General features: G+C 37.9%; 1 protein-coding gene and 1 pseudogene across 2 annotated transcripts; one reads left to right on the forward strand and one right to left on the reverse strand.

The window, feature by feature from the left end:
* Positions 1 to 628: 628 nt before the first annotated feature.
* LOC113686363 (ras-related and estrogen-regulated growth inhibitor) lies at positions 629 to 6,206 on the reverse strand. The gene is made up of 5 exons (XM_027203979.2): positions 5,757 to 6,206; positions 5,499 to 5,643; positions 3,437 to 3,493; positions 2,167 to 2,240; positions 629 to 1,703 (listed from the first exon to the last, which is right to left on the reverse strand). The coding sequence occupies exons 1-5, from the start codon at positions 5,757 to 5,759 to the stop codon at positions 1,311 to 1,313; spliced, it is 672 nt and encodes a 223-aa protein (XP_027059780.1). The 5' UTR covers positions 5,760 to 6,206; the 3' UTR covers positions 629 to 1,310.
* LOC113686365 (methionine-R-sulfoxide reductase B1-like) lies at positions 6,107 to 12,274 on the forward strand (annotated as a pseudogene). Its single transcript, XR_016183720.1, has 5 exons — positions 6,107 to 6,591; positions 7,952 to 8,106; positions 9,370 to 9,533; positions 10,925 to 11,074; positions 11,605 to 12,274. The product of XR_016183720.1 is annotated as a methionine-R-sulfoxide reductase B1-like (transcript).
* Positions 12,275 to 12,413: the final 139 nt, after the last annotated feature.

Genomic DNA, 12,413 nt, shown 5'->3' on the forward strand with positions numbered 1-12,413 from the left:
AGTAAACAAACTGTAGACTGATTTTATAACGAGTAAGATTGTCGTGCTCAGATCAGTTGATTCTAGAGCTACGTTTGCCAAAAGACGGGTCGCTAGCAAAACGTCTTTCTGCTTCTGAATAAAGGGGTAAGTTTCTAAAGAAACTGTGGTGCTGCGTCGATGGATCTATCAACTGAGTTGGTAATGTAAATTGGCCACCGTAACGAGTTTTTAAAGCTGAAATTTCGATCGTTAGTCCTTCTCGTGAAAGAGTAATTGGATGTTTGGATGTCTAGATGATAAAGCAAAACTAACCCAACAAGCGCCGAAAAATTCATCCTCACAAGTTATGCAAATATTTCCAACACGAGTTTCGAATTACCTTCACGCAACTCCATCTATACATGTGCCATGATCCGTCCTGGAACAACGTTGAGGGGTGTAAATTGAAGGGTTTAAGGACGAGATTTGTCCGTTTTGACTTAGTAATGGAAATGTTGTATTTGGTAATAGTTATTTACCCCATCTGACTACCCAGGGTGGAACCATCTTCAGTCTGATTTCTCTTTTGCTCAGCGCTTGGCTTTCCTTCCTAACTGAAATCTATCTAATTCGTTAGACAGCGCCAAAGATTGCATTAGGAACTTGATTGTGGGGAAGTGTCATTTATTTTGCATTCTCTGTTGTGCTTTTTGAGCCTACTATCACTATTATACAAAATATTTCCTAGCCCGACTATCTTTTCAGAATTAATAAATACAATTAATTATTTATGCTACTGTAAATATGTACAGGTACAGAAACTTAGCTAGGTTCGAGGGTTATGTACTCTTCTATCTCTAAAAGCTCTTTTTGTTCAAGGGAGGAACGTTTTTCGGCCAAGGAATCATAATGGAACAAGATGAGGCTTCTGGGCTTCGCATGGAGGTAAATGAGCATATTGATTTTATGGACTCATGCTGCCATGGCACCGTGAGCGGCTAGAACTTTGGTTATCAGTCACGAAATTCATTATTTAATGATTTGAATTATTTTCACCAATTCGCCTTTGGGGTTTAATGTGTTCTTGCTTTCCGTGAGCGAACGCTGTTTTCAGCTCAAGTATTTGGGGTAGACACATAAATAAAGAATTCTTGTGTGATGCGGTATTCCGTTAGTTGGAAGTAGAACCCTACACTCTTGTTCTTGTAACTCCTCACTTTTCTAACAGCCTTCCTTATGATCCTGGTAATTTTCTGACTCTCCCTCCCACCCCGATGAAAACACCAGGTTGCCTTCCCCTACCTAAAAAAAATACTGATACAATACATTCGCGTGCGAATAAACACAGACTAAGTTACTGACTTTTTCCGACTCAATACATTGTCAATAAACAATCTGATGGAAGGCGATCCGTGTTTCTGTGTATTCACGTACTGCCTGAGGGTACTGTAAAGAACATTTTGAGAGTCATCGAATCCTTCCGATACCGACAGCTGGTAGAAACCACACTCCAGGGCTTGAGCCAATAGACGTCCTTCATATTCATCTACTTCTCGGAAATGCTTCAGGTCGCTTTTGTTGCCGACAAGAATTAAGCAAGCCGGATTCACGTTTTTGGTTTTCAGGAGGTACTGACAGAGCAAGGAGGCTTCCTCGAACGAGGATCGGTCGATTGTGGAGTAGAGGACGAAAAATAAGTCTGATCCTGTGTGGACGCACTTATCGATCTTTTCTAAAGAGTTCTGAAAAAGCACAGACGAATATTAACATTTTAGTTGCAGCTCAGCCTTCTCCCTGACAGGCTCCATCATCACCTGCAGTGGAAGGGAGGGTTAATGGTGCAAACTCTAACCTCGTTTAAAAAAACCTTTCTTGAATGCGGCAATGATCAGTATCTGAGCAACTGCGTATCTACCCCCCCCCACCCCCCCTTAACCCATCAACAGTCAACTGATAACAAGTTAGGATTAATGATGGGTTGGGGGGGGGAGGGGATGGGTGCGTAGTTGTTCAGATACTGACATTGATCCGCACGTTCTCCAATGTCGTTCTTCACGTGTGAAGAAATTCGCCAGTGGATTGAGGGAGAGAGGGGGTCAGAACGGAACCGAGATGGCAAATACTACTCATATTTATCCAGAAAAGTCCAAGGCCTGTCAAGATTTAGTTCATAGTTATGTCCAGCGTGAAAACGGCCTGCTGTACCTTTCCTGCTGTGTCCAAGACGTCTAGAGACAGAAACTGACCGTCGAGCTCTACATGATGACGATATGTAGATTCTGTAGCAAATTAAAAAAGCACATTAGAATTCCTCGCATGAAGTATGCATTTAAGTTCCCTTTGCGCCCATCATTGAATGTTCGAGAAAATACATGAAGGTTCACTTTTTCTCCTATAATTTCAAACTGATTTCATACTCATTCTCCTATTGTGAAAAACTGAACGCCATGCAAACAACTTTTTATTGAAAGATTAAAGCACTATCCTTCTATCTTAATCAGTCAAATCATTTTCTATAAAATCACGGGCGACTGCGTGATTCGGCTAATGTAAGGTAAAGTTTCAATACGATGTTTCCGCTGCGATAAAACACTGAACTTCCACCTATTCCGTGGGAGGATAGAAAGCCCAAAGATACGTCAAGAAATAAAGGAAACATGATAAAAGATACCATAAATAACAGCAATTGTTCCAAGGGAGGCTTCTGTTAGAATGACATGGCATTGCATTAAAAGGAAGAGGTCGTGTTAATGTTGACCTAGATGACACATCAACCGTCGAGATAAGATTCATAAACCTCATGTGGTTTACTTCAGTCATCTACCTCTATCTCGGCGGCGATAACAACAATTCTCGGCTTACAAACACTTTCGAGTAGAGGGTGAGAGATTTATAAACGGTCCATAAATTTACTTTCATTTTTTTCTGTTTTTTTTTTCAGTTATTTTTTCATTTTTCAGTAAGTTTTTATTGTGAATTGCATGTCGTATATGAAGGGAAAAGTTGGGCGAATTTTGATGAGCTTGTAACCGCGTTAACACTAGTAAATATAGAATTACACAAAGTCGTGCGCCCTTTTGATGATACTAAAACCAGACAATTTTTCGGAAAAAAACTATCTCCAAATTTCTTTATAAGTTACAAATTAAACCATAGAGTTTCGTTTCGTGATGTTCTTCGACTTTTTCCTTTGATAGATTCACGACCTTTCCAGTGCTATTTTCGTCTTGCAATACATGGCCTAAATTTAGGCTAATGAGTGGGTAGAGATCCCTTGCTAAGATTTCACAGTTAAATCAATAGCGCATTTAGTTGAAAAGTGACAAGATGGCCACACTAAGATGGTTTTGGTAATTAACCATTTATCCAAGGAACAATTCAACGATAACAAGAGCTTATCTAAGTGTAGCAGAATTACTGTAAACTTGCCGGCAACGTAGTGACTGCTATGTCGGTTATAAGAACGTAAGCTTACCTAATGTTTTGTCGTATTCCCCAATGAAACGTCTGGTGAGAGCTCTAACTGTAAATGCTGGCGGATCGGGTGGAAAAATGATAAACCCTGTTAGTAAAAATCCCATTTGCCTATGTATACAGAACATGTAGAACGTACAAGATAGTCGGCTGTGGGTAAGGTAATGAAATTAGGGGTTAAAAACGTATTTGAGGAAAACAAGGTAATATTTTTCCCTCTTTTACAATTCTACTCTCAGAGTGAATTAAAAAAGCAGTTTAAGACTGTTTACTTCGTGTTAAATTATAGCAATCAACCAGAAAAGAGGTTTGCAGCTTGCGCATGAAACTGCATCAACGGTTTGAAGACCATGATTTAGCCAAGTTTTTGAGCCAAGTTCGCCGACTGAAATCTGCGCCTCTCCATCCATGACTACTCTTGTCCCTTACTTTGTTAACGGTTGTCTTTTCAGTATCTTTGTTTCTTGCAAACTAATATTGCATGGTCACTTTCAAACTCGATGTAGCCATGTTTTCATAGCGCGAAAAGATTTTGTAATTCGTGACATGAAGCTTCTTAAATCATAGCCTAAATACAGATGAACTCCTACGATAAAATTCTCTGATAACTCCAGTGTTTTTTATTCTTAAATCCTTAGTCGTGACTCTGTTAATTGTCGATACTAGTAGGTGCTTGAAATACTAGAAATTGCAAAGGACGGGCGGCCCTTCTTATGCGGCTCATTGCACGTCAATAACAGCCGAGATTTTCCGTGTTAATAGACACGACAGTTATTAACGAGCCGAGCCGAGCCTAAAGTTATATTTGTATCTCTATATTTATATATACCCGTCAAACCATTATGTGATACAAAGACTGATTGTAATCGTGCTGAACAACGGCCCAAAAAATGATAAGACACGTGAACTAAATGCAATAGATTTACTGAAGAGAATGCTGTACTTAAATATTTTACTTTTCACAAGCTGATCTTGCTTAGTGTCTTAAAGAGCAATCGCAAAAGCAGATTATAGTTCATACGCTAATAAAAGATTATTTCTATCTTCCAGAGAGTTCGTGTCAATTCATCTTCCTTAAGGTATCTGATACTGTAAACTATCAAGCTGGGGAACATATGTTAGAACAGTCAATGACTAGGAACCTTTCTATATATATATATATAAAAGTATGTTAATGTCAAACGCGACCTCAGCGACGGTGGTTTTTGATGCATCGTAGTTGGACATTTCAGTAGAGTTAACACGTACCACGTTACCAGGTCAAGAAGTTTTCTTTGACAATTTCGCGCAAATAACCGAGTAATCTGCCCCCTCTGACGATTGTTCTTCCGTTTGAAAGAGCCCTCAGCGAAAAAAAGCAGAGGTCGGGCAAATGAGCGGAGACTCGTGCACTTTAATACTTGTTTATATTATGTAGTGTGAATGTAATTATGAAAATAAACTTTCTCAATGACAATGAAAAAATCTGCCTATACTTATTGTTCCTTTGAAAGGTTCTTATTTGTAATTCGGAAGCCGTCTCGCCAAGGCTTCCTTGGGCTAAGACTATTAATGCTCGCTTCTCCGCAGGTGGGGCGCCCGCGGTTTCGCCAATTTAAAGCCGGACAATTGTTTGAAAATTCTTCCTCAGCTCGCCCTTTCTTTACCCTCGGAGGGAGATTTTTAATGAACATTTCTATGTTGGGTTTCTTTTACAAAACAAAGTGAGACGTATTCAACGCCTTGTCAAAAATGATACATATTAAAGCTTTTTGTTTGGTCACAAACAATGTGATATGATCTTGCCAGTTTTGTGATTTCACTAGTTGCGGTTAAACCAGCTTTCCGAGATTCTACCAAGCTTCCGCTATGTTTATTTTAGTTCATTGTCTGAAATCATCATGGTTTCTATCTTAATGAAAGTGAAACTCGTTTCTACTTCAATGTTAGTTTCTAGTTATTAGTAAACATTGTTGCGGAAAGATTCTATGTAGAGCGTAAGAACTGATCTACTGTTCAGTACATAGCTAACAACCCTTAACAGTTCAGCGGAGGTTTAATGACCGAGTAAGAAGTAAATTTACCTGATTTTCCTACACCGTCCTTTCCCAGAACTGCAATTTGAACATTTTTAACACTAGAAGTTGTTCCGTTCTTTCTTCTCTTAACCATCGGACTTTTGAGCGGTGGTCGCTCATAAGCTGCGGCCGGATGATAGGAACACTTCTCCTGTAACAACAAAGACAGACAAAATCGCTAAGAGAACTAGGTTAACGAATAATAACTGAACAAAGTTTGTAACATCTTTGGCCGCGTAACAAAGTTTCAATCGCTGTTCCTACCATTGTATGTGTAGCGGAGTTGTTATGTTAGTATTTTCGTGATGTCCTTACGCAACTTGAATGTTCTTGAATAAATAGCCCTCTCACTTGTTCACGCGCTGGTTATTACAGAATGAGATAGTTATCTTTTACGTCTTTTGTCTCCCTTCCGGTCAATACTACTCCTTGGTCACGATTCGCGTGACAAGGTGGGTATCTATAACAACAACATCTTGGTTTCTTGCTGTGAACACCTGGCACTGATCGTGAATAGAATATAGACAGTTTTGTTAATGCTCAGTTAATCGCTTTCGGTGCTGAGAATAGCGTCGTGTTAGCACGTTTTTGAGTGAGATCACAAGTGTCAATATGAAAGACGCCAACAAATTTGACCCTCTACACAGGTTGAAAAAATTTCAGCAGTGCTATCGTGTAGAGAGGAGAGCTCCGTCAACAGCACTTGACTAAACTGGAAAGACTGGCTTTTATTTATGTTATTAGAACAGAATAGAACGCGTTTTTTGTTTCATTTTGGAGTACGTTGGATTTTTTTTCATAGCCTTGTGGTTTCCATTGGAATTTGTTGTGGTAAATCAAAAAACGATCACAAAAATAATTGAAAGTGACTCAAATCTGGTTTTTTTTCCATCGGATTTCTGGTATGATCTGCAATAGGATTAGTTGCGGTTGAAAGATGGAGAAGATTTGTCAAATTCAATACGGAAAGTAAGACAAAGGAGTCAAGAGAAGCCATGAATTAGCGAGAAGTGATGAATCATTAAGGCCAGGACATTTTCAGTAGCCCACATACAATTGATTGCACAATTCAGGAAATACGGCATACATTTCAAGTCTGGTGAGTAAAGTTTCTGAAAGAAGGTAATTCAGTACAATTGCGCTTGAGGTGCGTTAGTAAAACAAAATGTTTTGATTGTTTAAAGGATAAGGAATATTTAGACCAATGTCTCTCCCCGTTTGCTCCTCAAAGCAGATTAAGGATCCTAGTTAATGTTTATCCGAACAACGCCAATTTTAAGCTGTTATCTATTTAAACAAAGACAAAAGGTTAAATTAAAGGATTAAGCAAACCCGTGGGGGACGAAAAGGTTTGTTGCCAAAAAGATAGAAAAAAAGGTTATATTCCATGAAAGACTCGTTGTAGCCATTTCAGACAAAGTTATTTAACATGTGTATTCTTAAATGCCCTAACGGAACTAAATGGTATTACAAATATCTGTTTCATTAAGGTCGGTTAAACAGAATTCGACCCTTACTGATTGATCTTCTCATTTAGTCATGTACTTTTGCTAGCAGAGTTCCATGAAGGTCCACTGAATACGCCCAGTTAGCTTCTTAACAAAAATTGTCGACAATATTTGCAATCAAACCTTTCTTCCCGAGGAAACAGTTCTATTTCTGCCAATGTATCGAGTCCTCCCCTCCTGCGGGGGAGAATTTTGCGACTCTTTATAGCCTTCCTCCCATGGGGAAAGAATTTTGATGTCTTTTGAATCGCGACATCTCCTCTTGAGGACAGAATTTTGTATCCAGTCCTCATCCAGAAATGAATTTTGCTACCATTTGAATCGCTCACTCAAATTCTGGTGAAAAATTTCGCTACCATTTGTGTCGAGTCCTCTCTTCCTGGGGAGATAATTGTGTTGTCATTTGTATCAAGTCTTCTTGTTCTGAGAAAGAATTTTGCCGGCATTTGTGTCCAGTCCTCTCTCTTTAGGGGAAGAATTTTGCTGCAATTGCATCGAGTCTCCTCCCCCTGGGAAAATAATTTTTGTTCGTTGTATAATATTGTACTGACTTTACCAAGGACAAGACAGTAAAAAAAAAAAAAAAACACTTGAAAAACAAAAACAAAAACAGAAAAAAAAAAGTAAAAAATCTTTATCCTCACTCTACCTGATCATCAGATTTCAGAATAATTCTGGAGATGCAAGATATGTTTCGTTTACCTTCTGAATGTTTAGTTTACAAAACCAGGAGCATTACCGTAGTGGCTCCTTGAAAAACCTTTATTTAGATACCAATATGTGCTACCTACTGCCAACGTTAACCTGGCAAGGAGCCATTAATGGGCTCCTGGCCTGGGCTGATAAAGAAAAAATAAAAACTACAAAGGGACAACCATTTTCATTTACTGAGGTGCTCAGAATGAGAATTTAAAACCGCAATTTCCAACGTAAACTTCCCTTGTGCGACAGGGACAGTTATACTAACTTACATAACGGAAACAGACTGAGCTTGTTACCGCTGTAGAAGAAGTATCACAGGCACCATCCCACTTCCGTTTTGAAGTCGATCATGTCGTTTTGCTCGTGGGACGGAGGCGAGAAATACAGAAACCACTTTGAAGCTGGTATTAATTTTATATTATTCTTCTTTCGTAAGCCATAATATTTTCTTTCTCTCTCCAGCAATGCCATGATCAATGGAGATCGCGAGTATGTTATTCGCTTTGATTATGTAAACAAGTGTTCAAACGAAATTTAAATTACGTGCATGTACTATGTAGGTTTAATTTGTCGGTACAAAGGATTTTTCGACAAATCCAAGAGTATTAGAATTTAAATTAAGACTAGAAATGAGCGATCTCAACAGGAGAGTTCAAATTTCTGCATTTTGTGGTACATACAAAAAGTAGCAAATTAGCTACTTGTTTTGAGGAATTTGTACAAATGAACGAATGCGCTTGTTCTTCTTAATCAGAGACGCGACGAAATCAGGACCAAGCCATGCTGGCAATTTTAGAGCGGTTTAAAAAGTATTTGTTGATGCATCTAGCCAAAGGTTGTGGTTTAAAAAGATGACGTGCTTCGGCTGATATCGCAGCCACAATGCTGAGTCATTTATACATGTAGGCCTTGACAACACAAGTCATCACAAGAGAAGGGGGGAGTACTGAGGAGGGGGGCTGGGGTGGGGTGGTTTAGGAGTACTCCTTATCTATAAAATAAAAATTATCTTGGATTTTTTTAAAATTATTCATTAATTAGAATAGGTGAAATCTGGACTATGACTTTCTATAGCAACTTAAGTCTGTAAAATGCGTCTTCTGTTTCATGAACTTTTCATAGGGAACATTGTCAAATGCTGTGATGTTTTATAAATTGTGAGTCTGTGATGATAAAATCTATCTATTTCTTGAGTTAACTGGTGCTAAGAGGAAGTTTTCAGGACAGCAATAGAAAAGTCTTCTCTTGTGTGAATCAGCTGAGTTTCCTTCCATCCTTGCGGAGGGTTCTGCCCACAGGGGAGGTTGGGGGGGGAGGGGGGAGGGAAAAGGGGGTTAAACAGCAACCTCAGTATGTTGCACTGCTTCCATTCCAAATATCTCTAAATCAATTCTCCTTGCTGTCTTCAATACATTTCTTTCAATTTTAGAACTGAGAACTTTTTGCTTATGAAATGATATCCCCTTGTTGATCTATTAATATCTTTCGCATCACCTTTCCTGTTAATGCTGTTTTGATATTGGAGGGAGAACTTCCTTGTAGGTCACTTTTAGTGAAATGGTTGAATGTTGAGATTGGTTTCTTTTTGTCAGGGTTTTGGTTAGATAGTGTGATTGCATTTTTATTTGTGTGGTATTTTGATGATTGCATTTTGTTGCTCTTTGCAGGAATTTATATTTGTCCCAAATGCGGTCACAAGCTCTTCAGTGCCAAGGCAAAATACAAGCATAATACACCTTGGCCAGCATTTACAGAGACAATCAGAGCAGACAGTGTGTCAAAAGCTGATGAAACTGAACCTCAGACAAGCAGTAAGGCTAAAGCGCTAAAGGTAGTTGTGCAGTGAGATGCATTCTGACACTTTTTCTCTAGTTAGTATACTGCAGTCTCTCATCTGAACAGTTTTACCTGTTTTTAAAAAAACTTATTCAATAATTGGAGGGTAGATGCCCTTAAGACAGCAACAAAGGAGGGAGGCATTATTCTCACCAGCAAGAAGGTCACTGTGGCAATCAAGTTGTGTGCATTCATTCAGCACACATAATTATCTAAGGGTGGAGAATTTTTTTACCATGACATAGAATTCTCTGGCTAAATTACAATGGACTGACCTATTTTAACTTTAGATGCGGAGAATGTTCCACTACATTTCTTCACCCTCTACACCCTAACATCAGTATTCATAATCTCCTTATTGTTCTCTATACTTTTCTTGAGGTGCTGACAAGGAGAATTTGTTTAACAATCAAGAGCTTCTTTAGTTGATGATCATGGCCCTTTTTTCTTGTGATCTTAATATGTGATTCAGGGCTGATATTAATTATTAACCCTTCAACTCCCAGATCAAATTTGTATTTCTCCTTACTGTCAACCATATAATTATCATAATGTTAGTTCAGAGAATTTAGTATTAGATCAACTAATTATCCTCACATTGTTATTTTTCTTTATTCTCATCACTTATCTGGTTGATATTGTATTGATATTGTAAGGAGAAATTCTGTCTTGGTCACTTATGGGAGTTAAAGGGTTAAGGAGAAATTAGATGCTAGTCATTCCTAGAGATCAAAAGGTTAATAAAACCTTGTCTCTGGTTTTATTGTTAATTCTCTCCTCTAGCTGCGACTCATTTCCTTATAGTTATGAGAAGTTAGTGCTAAATCAAGATAGCAGCTTCTTCTTGATAAGTTGGAATATTCTCATGACCTGTTTGCTGAATGGATTTGTTAATCACTTCTGGGAGTTTATGGGTAAATCAGGCAGAGGGTGAGAGGGGAGTGGGGAGGGGTTACATTAACCCTTCCACTCCCAAGATCTGATTAGTAATTCTCCTTACTATCTGCCACACAATTCTTATGATGTTAGTTCAGAGAATTTAGTATTGGATCAACTAATAATCCCATGATTGATATTCTTCTCTATTCTCATTACCTGCCTGCTTGATATTGTATTCATATTGTAAGGAGAAATTCTGTCTTGGTCACTTGTGGGAGTGAAAGGGTTAATAACATGGGTCTCAGGTAGGGAACAAAGGGGTTATTGTAAGATCCAAAGAGGTTCTTTTTTTTATTGTTTTTATTATTCTTTGATTTTTCCCCGGGTGTTTCTCTGCTTTTTGTTTTCAAGTAACATCAGTTGGCTTATTTGCAATTGCAACCAATAAAATCTGAACCCTGTTGAAGGAAGTGAATTTCATGTTTTATTTTATTTTCTCTTGTGAAGGTTAGCTGTGGTAAATGTGGCAATGGTCTAGGACATGAATTCATAAAAGATGGCCCTGATGGAATCTCCTCAAGGTTCTGAATCTTCTCTGACTCACTGCAGTTTGTCCCCAAACAGGAGGAACAAGTCAGTGGGACAGAATCTAGTCATGTAAATGGAAAAAACTAAATAACAAAGCTACATTGCATTAATAAGTCCTACAAACAGGTTGTAAAAAAATCTAAGGTGATAAATTGGGCTGTTATAATAATGATAATAATCAAGTTTATTTATTATTTAAAATGTACAACTGCTTAAAATAATACATGTTTTTGGTTCTGCTTTGTTTTGAAGGAAAAGTGTTGTAGAATCTGTAAAAATTACATTCAAGATAAAGATTTAAATTTTTTGGAGAATGAAACTGTAGGCATAGATAACTGTAATTACTAGTTAGTGGCTGTCAGCATTAATTATTGTGATCTGATGTAACAGCAAACCTTCATGCAATGTCTGTAACTGAAATCAAATTGCACAAAGATTGTAGGACATTTTACAGTTGTGCACTTAGTTGCCAAGCCTCTGATTTGGAATGTGTTGTGATAGAGATAGATTGATAAATATTGTTGTGATAGTGTCTAGTTACCATGATAACAAAGTGATTTACATTTAAAAAGGAGTAACATTTGTATCATAACCCTTAGCCTCACACCTGTTCAAAGGCTCGGCAACCAAGCACACAGCTGTAAAATGGATGATTTTCATTGGTGCAAGTGGACTGGTGACTAGATCAAGTGGACACAAGTAATGTGTGTATTTGGATTACATATAAAGCATTTTGTTCATGCAACTATAGGTTTTTCTCAGCTAATACTATAAATTTAATGCCTACAGTGTAGTTACTGAAGCTACATTGAGAATTTTTGTTGAGGATTTCAATGAGTGCATGGCTCATTGGGTTTTTGTTTGAATTTGATGAAATGTCCAGATGAAAACCCTTCCTTGAAGGGAAGCTGGATGTGGAAGATCGTCACAGCTTAATGTGATATCAAACAAAACTGCAATAAACTCTGTTCACTCAGTTTGCTTTGACTTTTAATATTTATGATATGATAAGCTGAATCAAACAGGCTTTTTGATTGGTCCTCACTCATGATCTTTTGTAGGTGGGTGCCATCATAAACAAGATTTTGTTCTTCACTATGTAAGAATAGTAGAGTCTATGTTGCTGTGCATATTATATGGATATAGATAGAGCAATAAATTCTCATAGCCAATCAACAAAGATGTATGCTCATGTATTAGGAGAATCTGCATTTTGATCTTGGAAGCTGAAGGTCAAGGTTTCAAACAATACTAGTAGCTTATATTTCATCTTTTGTGCTGTTGTTTTTTATCTATTTGTTTGCAGCATTTACTTGTGTTAAGTCGAAACTTGTAATAACAAACTTGTTACAACAAATTTAAGGGTCAGCGGTTTATCTGCAATTAGGCTTCAGTCTCCTCGCGTCCG

The sequence above is a fragment of the Pocillopora damicornis genome, chromosome 2 (assembly GCF_964200805.1).
Source record: "Pocillopora damicornis chromosome 2, jaPocDami1.2, whole genome shotgun sequence".
In the NCBI taxonomy this organism is placed as follows: domain Eukaryota; kingdom Metazoa; phylum Cnidaria; class Anthozoa; order Scleractinia; family Pocilloporidae; genus Pocillopora; species Pocillopora damicornis.

What these genes read in the sequence shown, in the direction of transcription:
- LOC113686363 (XM_027203979.2), bottom strand. An exon ending in GGACGGTGTAGGAAAATCAG is followed by an intron (nt 3,494 to 5,498) that starts GTAAATTTACTT and finishes CCGATCCGCCAG; the next exon opens with CATTTACAGTTAGAGCTCTC. An exon ending in GGAATACGACAAAACATTAG is followed by an intron (nt 2,241 to 3,436) that starts GTAAGCTTACGT and finishes AATTTGCTACAG; the next exon opens with AATCTACATATCGTCATCAT.